This window comes from Nannobrachium achirus, assembly GCF_963921795.1.
Source record: "Nannobrachium achirus genome assembly, chromosome: 16".
Classification (NCBI taxonomy): domain Eukaryota; kingdom Metazoa; phylum Chordata; class Actinopteri; order Myctophiformes; family Myctophidae; genus Nannobrachium; species Nannobrachium achirus.
In genome coordinates this window covers 37386706-37410820 of record NC_137823.1, presented here as the reverse complement: position 1 = coordinate 37410820, position 24115 = coordinate 37386706, and the positions used below count along the sequence as shown (strand labels likewise).

The 24115-nt window shown below is 40.5% G+C and overlaps 1 protein-coding gene across 1 annotated transcript in view; it reads right to left on the bottom strand.

The window, feature by feature from the left end:
* The window catches only part of LOC308301000 (E3 ubiquitin-protein ligase rnf213-alpha-like), a gene marked incomplete at its 3' end in the record, with an annotated part of 49196 nt that extends 37053 nt beyond the window's left edge, over nucleotides 1–12143 (bottom strand). Inside the window, exons 1-10 of the mRNA XM_080744896.1 lie at nucleotides 12011–12143; nucleotides 11372–11592; nucleotides 7834–8026; nucleotides 5223–5375; nucleotides 3143–3759; nucleotides 2494–2650; nucleotides 2193–2410; nucleotides 1823–1960; nucleotides 1493–1654; nucleotides 150–1404 (exon numbers count right to left, since the gene is read on the bottom strand). Of these exons, the coding sequence (XP_080601022.1) occupies nucleotides 150–1404; nucleotides 1493–1654; nucleotides 1823–1960; nucleotides 2193–2410; nucleotides 2494–2650; nucleotides 3143–3759; nucleotides 5223–5375; nucleotides 7834–8026; nucleotides 11372–11506 (3028 nt within the window). The 5' untranslated portion in view covers nucleotides 11507–11592; nucleotides 12011–12143. The remainder of the gene's footprint in view (nucleotides 1–149; nucleotides 1405–1492; nucleotides 1655–1822; nucleotides 1961–2192; nucleotides 2411–2493; nucleotides 2651–3142; nucleotides 3760–5222; nucleotides 5376–7833; nucleotides 8027–11371; nucleotides 11593–12010) is intronic.
* Between the last annotated feature and the right edge of the window lie 11972 nt (nucleotides 12144–24115).

Genomic DNA, 24115 nt, shown 5'->3' with positions numbered 1-24115 from the left:
TTAAAAACTACGAAAACCTTCATAATGAGCTCAAAATGGTCCTTTGTATCTTGCAAAACAACAGAAAGGTATGTCTTTGATTGCTTAGCAGTCATTTTCATTCATTCATGTTGTCAAAACTAGGGCAAAAGGACAAAACTAAGACTTACCAACACCTGCCCGTCTGGAAGAAACAATCCCAACACGCTGTCCACTTTTGAACACGGATGCAGCGCTGAACTGATCTGGAGGAACAGTGTAATGTGTGGACAAGTAGCTCTGGATATTTTCTAGAGGTGCATATGGAACAAAGTCGGTTTTGAACTGACTAAATGCTGTGGGAATGTAGGCATGTTCTCTGTCTGCACTGCAGTAGATCACCAGTCTGTAGTCATGTCTCCACTGTGAACTTAGTTTCTGAAAAGCCTTTTCCATTGCATAGCTAACATCATAGCTAAGTTGGTCTGCAAAGAGAATCGTGTAGATCTTCTGGCCCAGGTAACCTGGTGTGAGACATCTTCTCAGGAAAAGTTCTACTTGCTCATAGGATGTGGCTGGAGTACACAAGAGAACTTCATCATAGGTTGGCAAGCGCTCATATTCACTCGTCATGTACAAGCAGATGCTTGAAGCCAGGATCTCATCACGTGGGCAGATGATGAGATTAGGTTGGTTTGATGAGAGGCCTTTGGGAAGCCTTCTTCTGACTGAATTATCTCTAGTCTCTGAGAGCATTGGCTCATCCCATCCATCATCAGCCTGGTTTTCTGCATCAGTAAGCTTTTTTAACAGATGTCCTAAACTCCTTACATCCAAACTATCCTGGGAAATGATTCCCATGTTATTCATGAATGCATTCCACACCTTCTGCAATTCTCCCAAACAAACATCTTCTCTCTGGCTCTCACAAGCAGAATAACCATTTTTGTTTTCTTCCAGACGATCAAAGAATGTTTGGAATGGGATATCTTCCATCTGCCTATTGTCAGGATCGGGTTGATTGCGACACTTTTCCCATGTTTGCCAAACATCTGGTGCTGAACAATTTGGTTTGATGAAAGATAGCATCATCAAAGCCTTTTCCTCTATTTCTGCATCCACCTTTGCCTCAGCCAGAACACTGCACAGGTAGACTATCTGTTCTGCAGTGAAATAGTTGAGGTAGTACTGCTCTGATCTCTGTGTATCCATGAACTTCTGCCAGTCATCTAAGAACACCTCCATCTTCCTGCACAGTGCTGTGAGCTGTTCAGTTAACTTGCCAGTTAGTTGTTGTTGGATGTTACCAATGTTAAAGTCCATGACAATGCAAGGGTCATGCTGAGTGTTGCAGTGAATTCTAGCTTCCCAACCTCTGAAAAGTGGGTTCCCTGCAGCATAAAGGTCTACAAATGCTCGGGTAAGTCTTTGGACACTGTCAAAAACCTGAGGACAGAATAGATATAAAGATATATTAATTGTGATAAAAAGTATTCATAAATCAAAATAATACTCCATGAATAATTTACTGTACCTCAGCAAAGTACTCTACTTCACTCTGATTTTGTTCACCTCTCCCAGACATAAGCATGAGTTTGTTCTGCAACTCTCTGATGTCTTCAAGGTCATAGTTGCGCATCAGGTTGTTTTCATGGCCTTCTGGGATTTGTAGTGTCAGGGCAGTCTCTAAACCGAGCTATTGGAGGTTATGGCATAGTTAACATGACTATCAAGGGCTCTCCGAAGTTTGTGCAATGTTGATCGTATGTTGGTGATTGATTGTAAGACCAAAAGATAATAAGGTAATTGTGATTAACAATCTATACTGTATTCTGATGGTAGGCTACAATCTTGCTTAAAATACCTTTTTTTTGTTTGGTGCCTTGATGATGTATATTCCTCTGTCATTGATGGATGTTGCCAAGGACAGAGAAGAAAGTTCAACAGATCCATGGCTTTCCTTGACGGTCTTTAACCACTCCAAATGGCGTGCTGTATCTCTCTGAAATTGTACATCAAACAGAAAGGTCTCTGAAAGTCAGTTGAACTGATCAAGGCCACTTGCTAGCTAAACCAAATAATAGCTGATGATAACTTTAAATGTAACTTGCATCCAGTAAGTAGTTAACTAGATAGCTATTAAGCAGCTTATTTTGGTCAGAAGATTTGGTGTCAAATGTTGAGTGGAAAAATTAAGAGATGATAAAGTGTATGACTTAAGAGTTTAATCTAACCAGCTTCTTTGGTATATCCATGTCATTTTCAAGTGCTTTCCACAATTTTGCCATGGCCTTATTAAAGGCTTGGAAGTCTGAAGTTGTTTCAAGTCCATAGAGTATGGACGAGTAGCCAAGGACAGCGTCGTGGAAACAAGATACTCGGTCCACATCCAAGTCATTCTCTCCAGCCAAGATGGATGCCAGGTCAACAAACACTTTCAGTTCGTTAATACCTGAAATAAAACACAGTATATTGTTCAATTGTGTACTTTAGCTGTTAGTGATGCACATGTGTGTTAATTGAAAATATATTTACCGTTAAGTGTGTTTTTAACCCACAGGACAAAGGTTTTCCTCAGACTGAGTTCCTGAAGACACTTCTTTCGGTTGTCATTTATGTCTTTAAGAATCTTTTTGATATCCAGGAGTCCATCAATGCAATCCAACCCCTTTTTCTTAAAGTCAATTTCATCCTGATGAAGTAAAACATAAAGTAACCATAAAGTAAATGCAAGAAATGAGAACGGGTGCTTCATGACTTCAAAGCATGCATTAATTGATGTGATGCTAAGCAGAGAGCTAACAGAAACAGTTTGTTGGTGTGGCTATATTACATGCCGTTGCTGTAAAAAAAGAGTGAGTTCCTGTAACAGCCGTTGTTATGGTGATCAGATCCAGTCAATCCAGACAATATTTTTGTCACATCCTAGCAATCCATTTTCTAATGTGAGTGAAATATATCCACATGAAAGACCAAATGAGCAATATTGCTCAAATAACTAAGGAGAATGGCAAGTTTCTATCTACTCTCCTCCGTGTCTTTAGAAGACACTATATGATGGAGATGGCTTGGGAGACAATATAGGGATCAGGAGGTGGGATTCAAACCTAAGCTTTCTTTGGTAAATGTTGGACCAGACTGGACATTAACAGTAGCGTTTCCTGGACACTTTAAATCCACTCACCATTTCCAGCAATGTCTGTAGATCACTGAAGTCTCCTTCAGGACATATTGTCTCTCTGACTTCCATAATTATCTTGGCAGATTCCACTGCAAGATGTAGATCATGGTACTGTTCAATCTGGTCAATACGCTTTCTGATCCATTTCCCGCCATCAGATTGGTTGATGCTGCACATGATCTCCAGATCTTTCTTCATCTCAGCATAGCGCCCCTTGTAGTCTTCAAAGATGATGTCCACTTCTTCCAAAGACAACGTACCACTCTTCACATGCTGATAAATACTTGTGTACTCATCGAAGCAGCTCAGGAAAATCTCATTGTAGATCTGATCTAGAGTCAAAATGTATTTTCCTTCAATTTCTGCTGCTTCTTCTGTGTCCATTTGTTCTTTTGACAGATGGTCCACTTGGTTCTTCCAGCACATTTTAAAGATGAAGCTCTCCTTGATGGAATGAAGTACGGATGTCATCTTACGGGTGTTTTCACTAAGGTTGAAGTATGTGACTACACCAGTCAGAGCTGAGCTGTCTTGGTCAAGTCTGTAAACTTCCATGAAGTCATCCAGGGCCATCAGCTCAATGTTGTGTTGAGTCTTTTCATTTAGATCCATGAAGTCAACTATAGATTAACACAACATTATTAATAAACTCCAATTATAAAATCTGAATGACAGGAATGACAAACAAGTAAAGATTGAGAGACCTCATGTCATATTCATCACTAAAATGTATTCATTGTTCATAGACAAGCTGTCAGATGGACTGCCTGTGTTTCCCCTACCAGGCTGTTAATTCTCTGGTCAACAGTGGGATGACGCTGGTGAATAAGCAAATAATCAATAGGCCTGCCTTTGAGAAAATTCCACTTCACAATGTTCAGGCGTTATGTTACAGATGGTTTAGCCTTGCATTTATCACTTTGTTGGTTTTCTCAGGCCCTGGTTTAGTGTTTCTTTTTTTTAAAGAGGCGGTTACAAAAAGATTCAAACCTAAAGTGTCAGGCAAATTCGCCTAAAACGTATTAGTCTAAAACACATTTGGTCCTTTCGCCCGTACACTTTCGCCGTGGAGGAGAGTCTTTTCACCACCGCTGAAGAGCCATTTCACCATATACAGTAACCTAATTTCTGACCTCCGTGAAGTTTGGAAGACATGGTTTGTAAAATATATAGGCTATACAGCAAAATTGTTCTGGTGGACCGTGGGAGGCACGCAGATCCTCCAGCGAGCATAAACTTTCCGTGTCTGGTTCTGGTGCGCTCTCCTCTGCTCTGTGCCAAATTCTGTCAGTCTACCTGTCTGTCTGTCTGTCTGTCTGTCTGCCCACAGCGTGGCAGCCCTGCCAGTGCAAGACGGACTCTAGAACATTTAGGTGTAACGGCTCTTCAACGGCGGTGAAAAGACTCTAGATTTTAGCTCTTAACAGGTGTCATTTGTCAGAATCCATGTTTTTGTTTGGATATTGTTTACTACGAGCGCAACCGAAGGGTCGGGAGAAGTAGAACAGTTTTTTTCACCAATGGGGAATACACCACAGTGTAAAAAAACAATAACATCCAGGGAAATTCTCCCGGCGGAAGTAGCACCGTTCTATGCTCGCAGCCTCACGTCGTAACCAGGCTTTTCTCTTCGCAGATGAGTAAGCCTGGCTAGTGGCTACGCAAGGCTAGGCCAGACCTAATCTGCCAAGGGCATTTTTTTCTTTGCAATGGCATATTTGTCTGGCTACGCGGAGCACAGGATCAAAATCTCTATTAGGCATTTGGTTTACTGATGGTAACATTTAGGTATAGTAGTACTGTAGGTTTGGATATTAGTTTACACATAGTTTAGTTTAGGTATAAAGTAAGATTTAGACATTACGATTCAGAATTTTAAGTTTATGTGTGAGGTTAGTTAGGCAACACATTTCAGATATTAAGTTTAAATAGGTTAGATTTATGCATTATATTAGTTGTTAAATTTAAGTATAAGGTTACATTTAGGCATTATGTTTCAGATAGTTAAGTTTAGGTATGGGGTTGGATTTAAGCATTACATTTCATTAAACAGAGTTAAGTTTAATATTCAGGGCACTTTTACCTTTTACATGTTTTGGAAGGTCCTGGCAGATCTGTAGAAGGTCCTTCACCAACTCCTTATCGGTATAGACAGCTTTAGCTTCTTCTCTCCTCTGTTTCAGAAGCTCCCTCATTGCTCTGTCAACCTTACAGCGGATGTCATCACACAGGTCATCTGAGACAGAAATAAACAAAATATCTTCAATAAATATATTGTGACTATTAGGATACATGATGTCTACTGTATGTATATGCGTTATAGCTTGTAGGCCTATTAAAAAAACCTGTCTTGCTGTAGCGCTAAAGACCCTGATGAAGCACTAAGTGAAATACATTGTTCATGGAAATTGTTGTTGTTAGGCAATCGTGTTAAATGCCCTTTATAGGAAGATCCAAACTAACCTGGGACACGCCGTCTTAACCACTTGGCCACCACCTTGTGCATCAATAGGGCATACATGCATTAGGAGGCTTGCTCTCACAAATATGAGGCCCCATTGATGCATCACTCCAATGAGCAGCAAGCCAACATGGCTTTAGGTATTTATGGGTAACTAAAGTGTTTAACTTCAGACCATACCACGCACAGTGAGAGAGAGACAGACAAGAGAGAGACCGAGAGACGGAATATAGATAGATAGAATACATCACCTATTTTCAGGAGCTCAGTGAATTCATCTTGCTTCTGGAGGAGTTGCTTCAGTGTTTTCATTTGGATGTTCCCATTAATTAACTTCTCTGTCACAGCTTTGAATGCTGAACTTGCCATTGTCAGTTTTACCACTGCATCATTTGTCAACTTGTCCATCAAATTTTCACTTGCGCCTGGGGAAAAGGAACCACAGTGTAAAAACATTAAATAATACCTGGCTCTCTCTCTCTCTCTCTCTCTCTCTATATATATATATATATATATATATACCGTAAATCACCAATTAATGGCCCGGTGGCAAACTGCCGCCGGGTCCCATATATCCGCCCGGGGTCTGACCCCATTTTGCGCAATAAACGCCTGTTTCAAATAAGCGCAAGGTTCGTATAAGCGCCTGGGCCGTTATTTGCAATTAATATTATCCTTATTATGTTTTATGTAAGAGCCCGGGCTATTATTTGTTTGGTTGTTTGGTATTATTTGCTATTTATTTAACTTAACTGGTCATTTATGTTGCATGGCAGTGGTGCGCTGAAAACAGCAAATCTACAAGCTCACAGCAGTGCTGTGACACCACGTTGCAACGCACCGCACTCGCTGTGCGTTGCTACGGGTCATATGTTGCATGACGGTCACGGTGGAGTGCGCCGAAAACAGCAAATCTACAAGCTCACAGCCCTGTGGACAGACACTTCTAAGCCAAATGTAGGCTATATATGGTGCCCAGCCCAGTGCTGCGCTCCCATGACGCGCAGGACGCACTGTGCGTCGGGGAACAGATTGTAAAGGACACCAAAAAAAGAGAGAGGAAAAAAAGAAAAGGAGTCTGCTGCTCTCTGCGTACTGACCATCATTCATTACTGTCTAAAACGTTGCTACAATGCAAAGTTTGCGTGAGTATAGGCTACTTTAAACGTTGTGATGGAGAAAGACTGGCCAATATAAAGACCAGCTGGATCAGAATGACTCATTACCTACTGTTGCTGCCTCTTGTTATCCAGTCCGCATTTTGAAGAAGTAATCCATTATTTTGAGGTGCAAGGGGAATGCAGAAAGCTTAATCATAATGCAATACCATAATGGTTTAATGTGAGGATGGAGCTGTTCAGTGGTCATGTCAGCGAGTCCAGTCCAGCACCAGCTGCTAGGACTTCTGCGCTAATTGGGTCGTTGACTCTTTGAACTTGACCTAGATGCGTCTTTGCTGGCATGCGGTAATAGATTATTTTGGAGAAAGATTCCCTTAGTATAAATATAGTATATACCGGTATATATTTTTAAAAGGCTTTCATACACTCTTGATATTTTTTAAATGAGGTTTGGTCTAATAGATCGCAATGTGCTATTTTCTGGGTGTTCATAACAATTATAATAATAATAATTATTATTATAACATTTATTATAACATTTAGATTATTATTACTATTATATAGTTTGAGAAAGAAAAATTTACCAAATAATGGCCCAGTGCTGGCCAGTGCCAAAATAAATAAAAGCCTGTTACCAATAGCCGCCTGGTCCCTTTTAAGCGACCGGGGTCCGACCCCATTTTGCGAAATAAACGCCCGGGCTACTAATTGGTGATTTACGGTATATATATATATATATACCGGTATATATATATATATATACTGGTATATATATATATATACTGGTATATATGTGTGTGTGTGTGTGTGTGTGTGTGTGTGTGTGTGTGTGTGTGTGTGTGTGTGTGTCTTCTTTATTTTACTGTTTTCACAATTTGTCCGTCCTCAATACCTTGCAAACATTGCATTGTTTAAGCTTGTTGGTAAATCAACAAATCTATTTTTTTAGCTCAACAATTAACTCAAATAATGTAATCTAGTTTAATGCTAACAAGATTATATCACTATATCAGTGCTGCCTCCATCTGCCAGAATTATAGTAGTTACAGTAGGTTGTACTCTCTTGAGGACCATGTATTATCTGATGTAGCCTACATGAAGATATTATCCACCTTTCATTTTGAAGATGGTTCTGGCCATGGGCCAGTTGAGAAGGTGCTTCATCACAAGCTCCTCCCCTTCAACGTCTCCTCCATCAGCATTGGTGGGCCATGACTTCAACACGATCACAGACAACAGCTTCCCAAACTTTGTTAAATCATGTTTCTTCAACAGAGAAGCAACCGCTTTTCCAGATTTGTCCTCCTGATACAGCATAATGAAGCATGGAGTAAGACATGAAGTATAATAACCCATCATGTGTAATAACAGTCGATCAAGTTGGTCAAAACATACCTGACAAATAGCAGAAACTGCTTTTAAGGCACACTGCTCAATTGAGCTGCTCAATGAAGGCCATTTCCTGCTGATGTCTTCCACCTTGCCACAGTACATTCCAATCTGATCCTCTTTTCTTTCCTAGTACAAAAAGAATAGCATGACTTTGTTATCGGAATCAGTATCAGAATGTATTGTCATTACACTAGAGTTCTGAAGAAAAAATAGGGCCGAGCCACTTAATGCCCAGTTAGGGCCGGGCCATAATTTTCAGGCCCGCTGAGAACTCTACATTACACTGATGTACAACAAAATTAAAAAGCCCAGGTTAGAAGTGCAAGAAAACATAGCACAATGTGTGATCAACAACTACATACTATTGAATGTAGTGTATACAATTATAAACCTAAACTTAAAATGCATAATGAATTGCAGTGTTAATCGAAACTGTACTGTACAAATCAGACCATGTAAAGGCAAACATAAAGCCAGTCATACCTTTTTTAATTTCCTTTCAAAGTCTGTCAAGAAGGCGGCTCTCCAAGATGAGGTGAGTTCCTCATGATTGAAGGAAATGGAGATTAAGTCATTCCATACCTTAAAAGCAAAAAGGTTTTCATTAGTATCCACAGTATCCATCTTTGGCCAAAGCAGAGCTACTGCTTTATGTATTCTTATTTTACTATTATGTTTTAGATTTTTACTTTTCAAGTATAGTATTTTATTTCTTGATAATTTCATTAGGTGAGATAAATCTGACAGGGATTTTCATTCTCACCTGCACAATCTGCTTTTATTTTGTTTTGTTGTATTGTGCAAATAAAAAAAGTAAAAAATATATTTAAAAAAAGGAAAACATAGCCTACCTCAATTTCTTTTGGTAACGCAAACTGTTTATCACCCCAAGCGTTTAGCAGCTTGCCACTGAAAGTCTTGCTTCGCCATGTCCTCATCGTTTCCAGTGTCTCCCCTACTGTCTCTTGTAGGACCCTATCCTTTACCTAGATTTAATTAAAACTTTTAATATACATTTTCATATTTGTCTAAGTTTCATGCAATCATGGACTTATGGCTGGCAAGCAGAATTTGGTGAATAAATAATTGTCTTAAATGTTAAAAGTATCAATTTAGGTCAACAATTAGTTGTAAGACACCTTTGAATCTGTGCAGTTGTAATTCCCAGCAATCTGACAGACGAGCTTGAGGTACTCAAGTGGAACATCATAGTGCTCTGGGCCTGTGGTGTTGCCGCTGATCACACGAAGAACATTCACTGCAGCTTTCAAGCAAAGCTCTCCATATTCATCCTCATAACTAAGGGAGAAAAGATGCCGGTAAGTGTTTGCATAAAGATACCAAATAAAACAAAATAAAACGGACAAAACACATTCGCCCAAAAGTTATCAAATTCAATGCATTTGCCTGTGTTTCTGTTTTTCTTCTCTTTGGATTAGTTTCACAGCCAAGTCTTGCAGTGCCTAAAAACAAGCAAGATCTTAATAAGAGAACGTTTTGAAAATGTATGTAGGCATACCGTATGGTCATGCTGACCTTATGCTTTGCCAGGACATCACTTTAACACATTTAAAGAATTCTACATTTAGCATTGCAAAGCAATACAAGAACACTTACCACATAATTGTAGAATGTAATTCCAGATTTGAAACAGCATAGTAGGCGCTGGAGGATGGTAAAGAGATCCACATGTATGCAAGATAGAAAGCTAATAAGATCATCCACACTGAAGAGGGACATCCAGGAATGCACAAGTAGGCCATCAAGCTTAGCCAAATGTGTGTTGTCTTTCATGAGTTTGATCATGTTCCTAGTCACATAAGAAGAAAGGGGGGAGTTTAGTTAGTGAATATGCAGTTTATATAAAATGTTTCAATTCAACCCCACAATTAACCAGATAAAACGTATTGTGTCAGTAATGTGTATTAAGCTGGATGTGATGTGAAGCCTGTAATATTTTTCTATGACACATGGCCAATACAACTAGTGGCAACTCCTTGCAACAAAACTGTTTTAAACCCAACTCTATTGGGGATAATGGTTGCAAGTAGTTGCATCTTGCAGGGAGTTGCAGAGAGAGTGTGTCTCGATAGCAAGTGAGATTGTATCAATATTTAAATTCTACATAGACCCTCATACATTTCCCCCTCCAGAATGCTTTTATACAGTACCTAGCGTCATAATCTCTGTAGACTTTTGTTCTGCTGCTCCCTTTAGGTTCGGACAAGGAGACAAATTGCTGGTTTGTGGCGGCTAATGGAACTGGTTCAAATGGCTTGGTTTGTCCCCTCAGTAGGTGGGTCAGGGGTATGAGCAGGATCCATGTCTCAATGCCCCTTTCTCTTGCCAAGTTGCACAGCCCATGTACCTCATCCGCAACATTGCTAAACATATAGGAAGAATTGGTGATTGATATTTCATATATATTCTACATATTCACGCCATAAACAATGAATATTTCAAAAACCACAAAACTTCACAGAAAAGCTCAAATAAATATATTTTTCTAACAGGAGAGAACCAGGAGAGATTGCATTTAAGAATGTCTTTTTCAAGGGAGACTTGGCCAAATCAGGCAGCAGCACAAATTAAAAAAAACAACAGCATTGGGACTTCATCAATGACCAAGTCATCAATGACCTATGACTCCAAATTTAGGCAAGGGTTCAGAGAGCTCGTTGTCCAGATCAGATGTGTGATCAATTAGTGTTAAATACATGGCTGAAGAAGACCATGGATTAATTACCCTTTTTGGTCTCCTAATGCAATTGTGAGATCATTCCAGTAGGTGTGAAAATCTTCTGGAGGTTTGTTAGGCAGGCAAAGCAACTTGCACAGATTAGACAATTGCTCTGTGCTGCATTCGGTCAGATATTTGTTGTAATATCTGTTGTAAACAAGCAGAGCAATTATTCCTGCCTTCAGATCATGTTGGAAGAGGACATTGTGTTTTCCACTCTTGTGTGGAATGACACAGTTCTCAAGAACATTTCTCAGTAGCACTTTCACCTGTAAAACAGAAATAAATAAACAACAGTCAGTTATTTCCAATTCCATTAACAATGTTCTGATAATGTAGCCGCTCTCATTGATTGATTAAAGAAACACTGTACTCAAGCTTAGTGCATGACTTGGACATTAGTTAGCCTACATAATAGACCTAATCTAGTTAAATCTTTCTTAATCTTTTGTCAGATTTACCTCTTTTTCACCATATTGTAAACCCCATGAGCGTAAACCTTCAACGCCATCATGAACCCGGGGACAGCTGTATGTGTAAAAGAACTGTTGCAGCTGAAGGAAGAAATTCTCCACATTTGGTTTATTCCATTCTCTAAGAAGATCAAATATGGTTTCCAGCATCACAGTTCCAGCTTGTTCTCTCCCCTTCATTACACTGGCTTCAGCACCACCACCCCAGGTCCAGAAGCCGGTCTTCAATTCCAAATGGATTGTATCATCATATTGGTGCCATTCCCCTTCAAATTCCAATATTTGATACAATTAATAGAATAGTTTATGGTGTTTTATAGTGTGTTTCATAGCATCTTGATTGATTGATTGATTGATTGAAGTCTATTAGAAGTTTGCATAGGAAAAGGTACAGTTTCATGTTCTATTAACTCATCTATTTGTCTGTCTACAACAAGGTGTCCAAGCACATTATTCCAATAATAAAAATAGAATGTTTTAATCAAATGTTAACAAAATGAAATTTCACCTATCTCCCTGAATATATATATATATTTGGTCAACACAAATGCTATTGGCCAATTAAGAAAAGCAATACACAGTATTCAAAATATATCTTTAGCAGACAGATTTTGCTAGAGTAGGTCACAAACACATTTCATACAGTAAAACAGTATGGGATCAGGATTCATTCCAATAATATACCTTCATGTGTCAGACACTCCTTGTTGATGGACAAGCATCTGTTGGTAATTTGATTGGAGTCTTTCTGGTAGATGACCTCGTATTTCCCATCATATTTATCTCCATGACATTTGTAAAGAATATATTTGTAAGGTATCCCATGAGGAAATCTCTTGAGGAGCTCTTTAGCAATCTTAAGCCGGCCACCAATGAGGAAATTCCCCTCTCCCAAGTTTCTGTTCAAAATAAGATAGAGATGAACAATGCAGACAAATGATCAACAGGACTGTTAGTTTGTTCTTTTATTCATACAACCTGAGAATGAGAAAAACATGAATGTAATTTCTATTGTAAATTAGAACAGAAACAGCTACATTGGATTTATCTGAAACACTGATACCTACTTTGAGGCTGACATTTCCAAACCATTTTTGGCCCAGTCTCCAAACAAAACTCCAGACCGCAGGAAAATCTTGTCCTTTGATGTATCCAAACGGAAATCTTTGGATACGACAGCATGGAAGGTCACAGCTACACAAGCACTGCCAATGCCTTGATGTGTGCCAGGTGAACTGTTCAAGATAAGTAGAGAGATGAACAAATATAGAAGGACATGGGTGTGCATAATCAATGTAAAACACTTGTTTAGAGCACGGTCACACTAAACTTTAATTCTACGTAACCTATGTTGGCGGATGCTGCCAATGCTTTACAATGGGAACAGAACGTTGTTTTTTGAGTTTTTTCCCCCAGAAATCCGCTGATGGCAACAAACCACTCTATTCCCATTCCCATATGTATACCTGCCAGTCTTGCCTGTCACTCGTGCATTGTACTTCGCACCGTTCTCTCCCAGAGTACTAACCTATTTTTTCAAATTTCAGGTTCCAGGTGGGGGTCACAGAGTTATAGCGTGTCCGCAGACGATTGCCAAGATGGACGCCTAACTCTCTAGATCCCATCCCATGCCAAATACTTAGGGTCGACAGAGTGCAGTTCTAGTTTAAATTATGTAGGGTTTACAATCATTTTAAGCATTTGTATTACATGAAAATAGGCAATTAAATACAGACGCTTTCAGTGCCTGTGCGCTTTCAGGGCTCCTTCTACCCTTCAGGACTTCTGCCTCGTCCCCTCACCCATTCACGCCCCAGACACACCTCCCTCCTTCGCCACCATCATCATCCCTCAGAAAAACTAATACTATAAAACCAAGACCATGCAGTGTATCTAAATGATACTGTAGAACTACAATGACTACAATTTCCACAGTACATTTCAAGAGTACACTCTAGCTAGCACGCACACAGCTTTTTTTTTTTTTTGTTACACCTAAAGCACTGCGAATAGTCGTTTATGCCCTCTCTTAGAACAAGGTAGGGAATTGCCCCCCTATCAGCTTTTTAATGATTGATAAATTGCTTTTGGGTGATGGCCAGTGGGTCTGGACAGAGTTAGTGCTGGTGTTGTATTACAGGTCAGATGCCGTTCTAAGTTTCGAACAGGACCCATACGGACTCTCTGGATGACAGTAGGTTACTTAAGGCTAAAATCTATACTTACACTTGTAGTGGCTGTTGGTGTTTTTCTATAGCACTTGCTGGCACCAGATGGCTACTATCCAAGTTGCTCTCATTGCCAGGGGAAGATACAGATGTTTGAGGTAACACTGAGACATCTCCACCTCCCACAGCCTGTTCTTGACCTGGTTTCTCCAGCTGTGTGTCACCACCTCCCTTTGATTTAGGATGTTTAGCCTGTGAACAAATCAATTCTTACTAGTGTAAACAAAGGCTAAGCTTTTTGAGCATGTTCTGATTGATCTGTATTTGAAATGTAAGCATAAGAATGTGTTATTTTTGTTGCTTTAAATTTTAAATCACCTTGGTGTTTTGGGGGGGAACATTTCTGTCAGTTTTGCCGTCATTCTCACCACTCAGTTCACTGGATGACTGTGTGACATTCCTGTGTTCTTCATCTGGGTGGTTCGATATGTTTTGTGTCTTCTTTAGGTTGTCAGTGGAATGCAGCTTTGTCACAGAGCCAGTTGTTTCTGTTGCTTGATCTGATAATTCGGGAACAGATGACGACGGCAGTTCAGACTGGGCGATGCTTGGCTTGGCTTCAGCTATTTGCTCTTCACATGGGCGGTCATCTACATCTATCTTTGATGAAGCCTCAGTCTTCTTTTGTGTCAGTTCCTCATGTGACGATGAGGAGGGTTCAGCATGTGTGGTCAAGGGTGCAGCAGTACTGCACTTGAGTGGGATGTTTTCAGGTGAGTTCTCCTTGCCAAGCAACCTTTCTTCCTGCTTCCCCGGGTCTATGATCTGTGGCTTCCTGGCAGTAACTAACTGACCTTCAGGGGGTGCCGGCAGGGGGCATGGGGGTGTGGCAGTGGTGCAAACTGTGGTTTGACTGGCAGTGCTGCCTGACAGGTCCTGTGATGGAGTATCATCTCTGGCTGCATTCTCTGGGTCATCGGTTGGCTTGTCCTGAAATTACATTTTACAGTATAAGTGAGAGGAAAGGGGTTTAGTTAAGTAAAAGGTAGCTTCACCAATTTGTCAAGATAATATGTAAATGTGCCTAACGCTTCCCAAAGTGTTCTGTGTAGAGAGCAAGTTCTGCAAGTTGCAGGAAAACCTACACAAGACCTGTCTACCCTAGTCTCGACGACACACTTATGCAGGCTGAAAATGTTTCTCCAGAGCCACTTCATGCATTGGGAAAACCTTCCAATACATTTTTCTCAAATGTCCTCATCCTCTTCACAACAGATAACTTTAGGTAAAAAATCTACAGAGTGGCCCTTTAATAAAACAAAGGTCTAAGGACTGGTTCGTTGTCACTGGTCGCATCATCAAAGACCATGGGTTATCTGATATATCCGTCTGTTAAGAGACACTATTAGCCTACATTTTCTATATGATAAATTAAACGTATCATATGAAAAACGAAAAGCATTAATTAATCAATGATGTTTATAGAGCACATTAATTGAATTCCAGTAGGCTGCAGCCATTAACAGCTTGTTATTATCATGCAAGGTTTTACACACTGACACGACACAACACAACACAAGCCTATCCTAGTTTCAAACCTGCAGAAAAAATTTCAAATCCTGCATGATGTTAATTAACAAGGCATTTTCAAACTGGAGTCGATCCTTCCATATATTCAAAGATCAGGTCTCACTTGAATTCACTACGACGTGTTCTATAAACATCATTGACGACTTAACGACTGTTGGTTTTTGATATTATAGTAAGTTTAATTGATCATATCTTGTAATTGTCTACCAGGTGATTAAAGACATAATGTAAACAGTTTTTGTAACATAGAGGGAAGAGGGGGACTAAGGGTGCTTATTGTGCAACTTTGACGCATGCATGGGGGATAATCTGAGTCTGATTATAAACCACTTAATTACATTGATTCCTTGCTGCTAATGGACAAAAAACTATATGCATTACCATCAGGATTAATTATTGTCCTTATTGGATTGGTCGGATCATGGTTATCTGACTGACATCACCTGGTAAGAGACACACTTTCACATTTTCTAATGGCATGAACATGATCAATTACACTTATCACAATATCAAAAAACAAAGGCCATTAATTCATCAATGATGTTTATGGAACACGTTTTAGTGAATCCCAAGGAGACCGGGTCAGGGTACTAAAGTATTGTTAGATTTTCAATAGGAATTGAATTTAAAAAAATCATTTTTCTCTGAATTTCCTAATTTTCTAGCTCCCCCATAAAATCAAATATTGGTTCATTTTTCCAATTTTCTAGCTTGCAAAAAAAATCAGGAAAATGCTTCAATTTTTTAAATGTGTGATTCGTATTTGTCATTATTTGATTTGGAACCAACAAAGGAAAAACATCTTTAAAAAAGGTATTTTTGATTTTTTTACCACCTTACGAATATCAAAAAATGGACCAATTTTTAAAATTTTCTAGATTGCAAAAAAAATGTAAGCATAAGAATGTGTTATTTTTGTTGCTTTAAATTTTAAATCACCTTGGTGTTTTGGGGGGGAACATTTCTGTCAGTTTTGCCGTCATTCTCACCACTCAGTTCACTGGATGACTGTGTGACATTCCTGTGTTCTTCATCTGGGTGGTTCGATATGTTTTGTGTCTTCTTTAGGTTGTCAGTGGAATGCAGCTTTGTCACAGAGCCAGTTGTTTCTGTTGCTTGATCTGATAATTCGGGAACAGATGACGACGGCAGTTCAGACTGGGCGATGCTTGGCTTGGCTTCAGCTATTTGCTCTTCACATGGGCGGTCATCTACATCTATCTTTGATGAAGCCTCAGTCTTCTTTTGTGTCAGTTCCTCATGTGACGATGAGGAGGGTTCAGCATGTGTGGTCAAGGGTGCAGCAGTACTGCACTTGAGTGGGATGTTTTCAGGTGAGTTCTCCTTGCCAAGCAACCTTTCTTCCTGCTTCCCCGGGTCTATGATCTGTGGCTTCCTGGCAGTAACTAACTGACCTTCAGGGGGTGCCGGCAGGGGGCATGGGGGTGTGGCAGTGGTGCAAACTGTGGTTTGACTGGCAGTGCTGCCTGACAGGTCCTGTGATGGAGTATCATCTCTGGCTGCATTCTCTGGGTCATCGGTTGGCTTGTCCTGAAATTACATTTTACAGTATAAGTGAGAGGAAAGGGGTTTAGTTAAGTAAAAGGTAGCTTCACCAATTTGTCAAGATAATATGTAAATGTGCCTAACGCTTCCCAAAGTGTTCTGTGTAGAGAGCAAGTTCTGCAAGTTGCAGGAAAACCTACACAAGACCTGTCTACCCTAGTCTCGACGACACACTTATGCAGGCTGAAAATGTTTCTCCAGAGCCACTTCATGCATTGGGAAAACCTTCCAATACATTTTTCTCAAATGTCCTCATCCTCTTCACAACAGATAACTTTAGGTAAAAAATCTACAGAGTGGCCCTTTAATAAAACAAAGGTCTAAGGACTGGTTCGTTGTCACTGGTCGCATCATCAAAGACCATGGGTTATCTGATATATCCGTCTGTTAAGAGACACTATTAGCCTACATTTTCTATATGATAAATTAAACGTATCATATGAAAAACGAAAAGCATTAATTAATCAATGATGTTTATAGAGCACATTAATTGAATTCCAGTAGGCTGCAGCCATTAACAGCTTGTTATTATCATGCAAGGTTTTACACACTGACACGACACAACACAACACAAGCCTATCCTAGTTTCAAACCTGCAGAAAAAATTTCAAATCCTGCATGATGTTAATTAACAAGGCATTTTCAAACGGGAGTCGATCCTTCCATATATTCAAAGATCAGGTCTCACTTGAATTCACTACGACGTGTTCTATAAACATCATTGACGACTTAACGACTGTTGGTTTTTGATATTATAGTACCGTATTTTCCGGACTATAAGGCGCACTTAAAAGCCTTTAATTTTCTCAAAAAACTACAGTGCGCCTTATAGTCCAGTGCGCCTTATATATGGATCATTCATTGACATTGACATTCCCTTTAGCACAGCTCCATCTGTTGGATGCATAACGCAATGGTAGCGTCTATTATGTGCGCCTTATAGTCAGGTGCGCCTTATATATGAAAACAGTTTGAAAATAGACCATTCATTGACAGTGCGCCTTATAGTCAGGTGCGCCTTATAGTCCAGAAAATACTGTAAGTTTAATTGATCATATCTTGTAATTGTCTACCAGGTGATTAAAGACATAATGTAAACAGTTTTTGTAACATAGAGGGAAGAGGGGGACTAAGGGTGCTTATTGTGCAACTTTGACGCATGCATGGGGGATAATCTGAGTCTGATTATAAACCACTTAATTACATTGATTCCTTGCTGCTAATGGACAAAAAACTATATGCATTACCATCAGGATTAATTATTGTCCTTATTGGATTGGTCGGATCATGGTTATCTGACTGACATCACCTGGTAAGAGACACACTTTCACATTTTCTAATGGCATGAACATGATCAATTACACTTATCACAATATCAAAAAACAAAGGCCATTAATTCATCAATGATGTTTATGGAACACGTTTTAGTGAATCCCAAGGAGACCGGGTCAGGGTACTAAAGTATTGTTAGATTTTCAATAGGAATTGAATTTAAAAAAATCATTTTTCTCTGAATTTCCTAATTTTCTAGCTCCCCCATAAAATCAAATATTGGTTCATTTTTCCAATTTTCTAGCTTGCAAAAAAAATCAGGAAAATGCTTCAATTTTTTAAATGTGTGATTCGTATTTGTCATTATTTGATTTGGAACCAACAAAGGAAAAACATCTTTAAAAAAGGTATTTTTGATTTTTTTACCACCTTACGAATATCAAAAAATGGACCAATTTTTAAAATTTTCTAGATTGCAAAAAAATCCGGAAAATGCTTAAATTTTTTGAATGTGTGATTCGTATTTTGGCATTATTTGGTTTGGAACAGACAAAGAAAAAACATCTTGAAAAAGGTATTTCTTAATTTCTTACCCCATTACAACAATCAAAAAATGGGCCCATTTTTTCAAATTTTCTAGCCCACAAAAAATCAGGAAAATGCTTCAAATTTGCTCAATTTTTTGAATGTGTGATTCCATATTTTGGCATTATTTGATTTTGAACCGACAAACAAAGAATAGGCCCATTATTCAATTTTCAAGTCCAGGAAAGAAATCATCATCATGAATGTCACGTGACCACGTGTCAAGTCACATGGTACACAACTTCAAAATAAAAGCTGTAGGCTAGTCTAACATCCAAGTAATAGGATCAACAGGCAGGCAGGCAGGGGGTCCATGAGGGGTTTACAAGGGGGTCCATGGCTGGTTCCCAAAGTGTGGTTTGGGGACCCCCAGGGTTTCTATGGCTGGTTCACAACAGCCTGGTACAGCCATGGCTGGTTCCCAAAGTGTGGTTCGGGGACCTCTGGAGGTCCATGACGGATTTCCAAGGGGGTCCATGGCTGGTTCTCAAAGTGTGGTTCGGGGACCTCTGGGGGTCCCTGAGGGGTTTCCAAGGGGGTCCATGGCTGGTTAGCAATAAGTGTGTTTAATAGTGTAATAGGTGAAATAGTGTAATAGTGCATTCTTATCAAAACCTCCACCAGCTGTCAGTCAGTCTGTCAGTCAGACTTTCAGTCACACTTTTGCCCTTCTCATAGTGGTTTTGGCTGCCAAACCACTACCCCATTTCTCCCTCTTCTAGCGCCACCATGAGGCCGATTCTTGCAAAACACATTTTTGGACACTGCTCCTACAAATTCTGCCCTAAAATCACGCAAAGCGGTACACAGTATGTCTACACTCATGTCATCAGCATGGATCTGTCCGAGATAGCGCCACCATCAGGGCAATTTTGCCCTAAAATCACGTGATTTTACGGCAAAATCTGTAGAAGTCCAAAAAATGTGTTTGAAAAAATCGCCCTGATGGTGGTACTATCTTGGACAGTGTAGACATACTGTGTACCGCTTTGCGTGATTTTAGGGCAAAATTTGTAGGAGCAGTGTCCAAAAATGTGTTTTGCAAGAATTGGCCTCATGGTGGCGCTAGAAGAGGGAGAAATGGGGGTAGTGGTTTGGCAGCCAAAATCACTATGAGAAGGGAAAAAGTGTGACTGAAAGTCTGACTGACAGACTGACTGACAGACTGACAGCTGGTGGAGGTTTTGATAGTAACTGCGACCTGACGGTCGCAATTACACTATTACACTATTATATTATTACACTTATTACAATATTACACTATTACCCTTATTGCGCTATTACACTACCAGTAAGACTCCCTAATAGGGAGATAAGCGACCGTCAGGTCGCAGTGTGATTTTAGGGCAAAATGTGTAGGAGTAGTGTCCAAAAATGTGTTTTCAAAAATCGTCCTGAAGGTGGCGCTATATGGGACAGATCCATGTTGATGTCATGAGTGTAGACATACTTTGTACCGATTTGCGTGATTTTAGGGCAAAATGTGTAGGAGCAGGGTCCAAAAATGTGTTTTCAAAAATCGGCCTGAAGGTGGCGCTATATGGGACAGATCCATGTTGATGACATGAGTGTAGACATACTGTGTACCGATTTGCGTGATTTTAGGGCAAAATGTGTAGGAGCAGGGTCCAAAAATGTGTTTTCAAAAATCGTCCTGAAGGTGGCGCTATATGGGACAGATCCATGTTGATGACATGAGTGTAGACATACTGTGTACGTATTTGCGTGATTTTAGGGCAAAACATTTAGGAGCTGTGTCCAAAAATGTGTTTTGCAAGAATCGGCCTCATGGTGGCGCTAAAAGAGGGTCATGTGTGAATTGATTGAATTGGGAGATAAGCGACCGTCAGGTCGCAGCGTGATTTTAGGGCAAAATGTGTAGGAGTAGTGTCCAAAAATGTGTTTTCAAAAATCGGCCTGAAGGTGGCGCTATATGGGACAGATCCATGTTGATGACATGAGTGTAGACATACTGTGTACCGATTTGCGTGATTTTAGGGCAAAAATTGTAGGAGCAGTGTCCAAAAATAGAAGAGGGCCATGTGAGAAATGAGGGGTGGGGTCTCCGCGCCGCCTTGGCGGACGAATAGGTACCGGCCCCGGCTCTCCCGGACGCTCCTAGCCCGAGTTACGGCATTTTATGTGAGCTGCAGTGGAGGGGGTCCTCCACTGGGGGCGTCCGTTCTGGAGCACCAGGAGTCGGTGGTCCCCGGGAATTCCCCGTGAGCAGCCCCGTTGGGGTGGTCATTTGGTCATTTTTGCACATTTGGTCATTTTTTACACCTGGGGGTGTGTGCAAAATTTGGCATGGGTCGGGGCAACGGTTGCGGAGATATGAGCAGGGCAAAAGTGTGACGTGTGACGTGTGACTGACAGACTGACGGAGGGACGGACTGACAGCCGGTGGAGGTTTGGATAGTATAGAAGTGCAAGTAACTGCGACCTACGGTCGCAATTACAATTATTGCTAACCAGCCATGGACCCCCTTGGAAACCCCTCAGGGACCCCCAGAGGTCCCCGAACCACACTTATTGCTAACCAGCCATGGACCCCTTGGAAACCCCTCAGGGACCCCCAGAGGTCCCCGAACCACACTTTGAGAACCAGCCATGGACCCCCTTGGAAATCCGTCATGGACCTCCAGAGGTCCCCGAACCACACTTTGGGAACCAGCCATGGCTGTACGTGTACCAGGCTGTTGTGAACCAGCCATAGAAACCCTGGGGGTCCCCAAACCACACTTTGGGAACCAGCCATGGACCCCCTTGTAAACCCCTCATGGACCCCCTGCCTGCCTGCCTGTTGATCCTATTACTTGGATGTTAGACTAGCCTACAGCTTTTATTTTGAAGTTGTGTACCATGTGACTTGACACGTGGTCACGTGACATTCATGATGATGATTTCTTTCCTGGACTTGAAAATTGAATAATGGGCCTATTCTTTGTTTGTCGGTTCAAAATCAAATAATGCCAAAATATGAATCACACATTCAAAAAATTGAGCAAATTTGAAGCATTTTCCTGATTTTTTTGTGGGCTATAAAATTTGAAAAATGGGCCCATTTTTTGATTGTTGTAATGGGGTAAGAAATTAAGAAATACAGTATTTTCTGGACTATAAGGCGCACCTGACTATAAGGCGCACTGTCAATGAATGGTCTATTTTCAAACTGTTTTCATATATAAGGCGCACCTGACTATAAGGCGCACATAATAGACACTACCGTTGCGTTATGCATCAAACAGATGGAGCTGTGCTAAAGAGAATGTCAATGTCAATGAATGATCCATATATAAGGCGCACTGGACTATAAGGCGCACTGTAGTTTTTTGAGAAAATTAAAGGCTTTTAAGTGCGCCTTATAGTCCGGAAAATACGGTACCCTTTTCAAGATGTTTTTCCTTTGTCGGTTCCAAACCAAATAATGCCAAAATACGAATCACACATTCAAAAAATGTAAGCATTTTCCGGATTTTTTTGCAAGCTAGAAAATTGGAAAATTGGTCCATTTTTTGATATTCGTAATGTGGTAAAAAATTCAAAAATACCTTTTTTAAAGATGTTTTTCCTTTGTTGGTTCCAAATCAAATAATGACAAATACGAATCACACATTTAAAAAATTTAAGCATTTTCCAGATTTTTTGCAAGCTAGAAAATTGGAAAAATGAACCAATATTTGATTTTATGGGGGAGCTAGAAAATTAGAAAATTGAGAGAAAAAGGATTTTTTTAAATTCAATTCCTATTGAAAATCTAACAATACTTTAGTACCCTGACCACCAGACAGGAGGAGGACGCCATAGTTTATTAGGAAATGGGAATGGATTTACATAGCCTATAGCACAGGCAAACCCATATCCACGTTTCAAATCTATTGATGACTAATGGGCCTGGCTGTTGGTTTTATATTGTGGCACGTTTAATTGATCATCTCATAATATTAGTGTCTCTACCAGGATTGAACACTGCATATACAAACATGTTTTTTGTAACAAAGGGAGTAGAGTAGATGGAGAGAGAGAAAAACAGATCTCGATCTCATCTCATGCTTGTGTAACTTGGAGATAGCCTACAGAAACGACAGATCTCCATCTCAGTCAGTGCTTGTGTAATTTGCGGTGAATATATTAATCTGACTCCGACTTCTATATCCTATCATGCCAGGGGGAACATAACCCATTGGGTCCTGTTTTATTCCAGAGGTTTTGAAGGGGCAGGATGAGGTGGCGAGGTAGCTCCGTACAGCACTGCGGTGCGCCAGCCAGCCATTAATAGGCTCGTTATCTTAATAATAAGTGCACTTTCCGACAGCGAGTGAACAATTGCGTTCCTGATGTCCTTCTGATGGATTTTTCTTGTCTGTCAATGTTTCTATCATCCACAAAATCACTCTGAACGTGATTAAAACGATAGTGTACTGTGTACGCTGTATTAACTACATGGGAGAAAGTGCAATGTTTTCCCCCACGCCAAAACCGGATGTGACGTTTATGGGCGTTCCTTTCTAGCTCCGTGTTGGTCTATTCACAGGGATACAAGCCATTTGGCAGGAGGCTGTTTCTTCATTATGATATTGTTTACTGCCACACATGACAAGTGAAATCCGTCCAGCAGTAACTATGCCAACAATAACTGCGGCCAACGTACCTGATCTATCAGCACTTTCAATCCTCTTGAGAATCATTTATTCTTATCGTATTCAGTCCATGTTATGGCTGGGCAATATATCAGGTCGCACTTACTACAGAAAGCTCCACCAGGTGTCCGTGCGTCAGTCAGTCCGTCCGTCACACGTCAGACGTCACACTTTTGCCCTGCTCATATCTCCGCAACCGTTGCCCCGATCCATGCCAGATTTTGCACACACAATCCTTACCTGCCAAACTACAACCTCCAAGGACCCCCGGAGCTCCAGGGACCCCCAGCTCCCTCGGGGACCCCCCAAGTGTAAAAAATGAGCACATGTGCAAAAATTACCAAATGACCACCCCAACGGGGCTGCTCACGGGGAATTCCTGGGGACCACCCACTCCTGGTGCTCCAGAACGGATGCAAAAGTGGTGACGCCCCCAGTGGAGGACCCCCTCCACTGCAGCTCACATAAAATGCCGTAACTCGGCCTAGGAGCGTCAAAAAACACATTTTTGGACACTGCTCCTACAGATGTTGCCCTAAAATCACGAAAATCACTACACAGTATGTCTACACTCATGTCATCAACATGGCTCAGGCAGATTTTGGAAAAACACATTTTTGCCCTATTTGTGGAGATAAGTGACCTACGGTCGCTTATCTCCCGATTAGGGAGTCTTACTGGTATCACTGTATAAAACACCAAACTCTGTTTTTTTTTCCATCAGATTTGTTGGGTTTTTCCATCAGATTTTTTAAGAAGCTCAGAATCTAGGCTCCCTAAGGTGGCATTGTCTGCATTTGTACGGTATGTTTATTTTCCCCTAAAATCAGCTGGATACAGTATTAATCAAATCCTACTCTCCTTAGAGGAGTGTGCCTAACAGTAAAATGATGATCACAAAACATTTCAGCAATTTCACAATTCACGGTCACCTCATTCTGTTCGTTGTCATCTGGCACTTTGGTGGA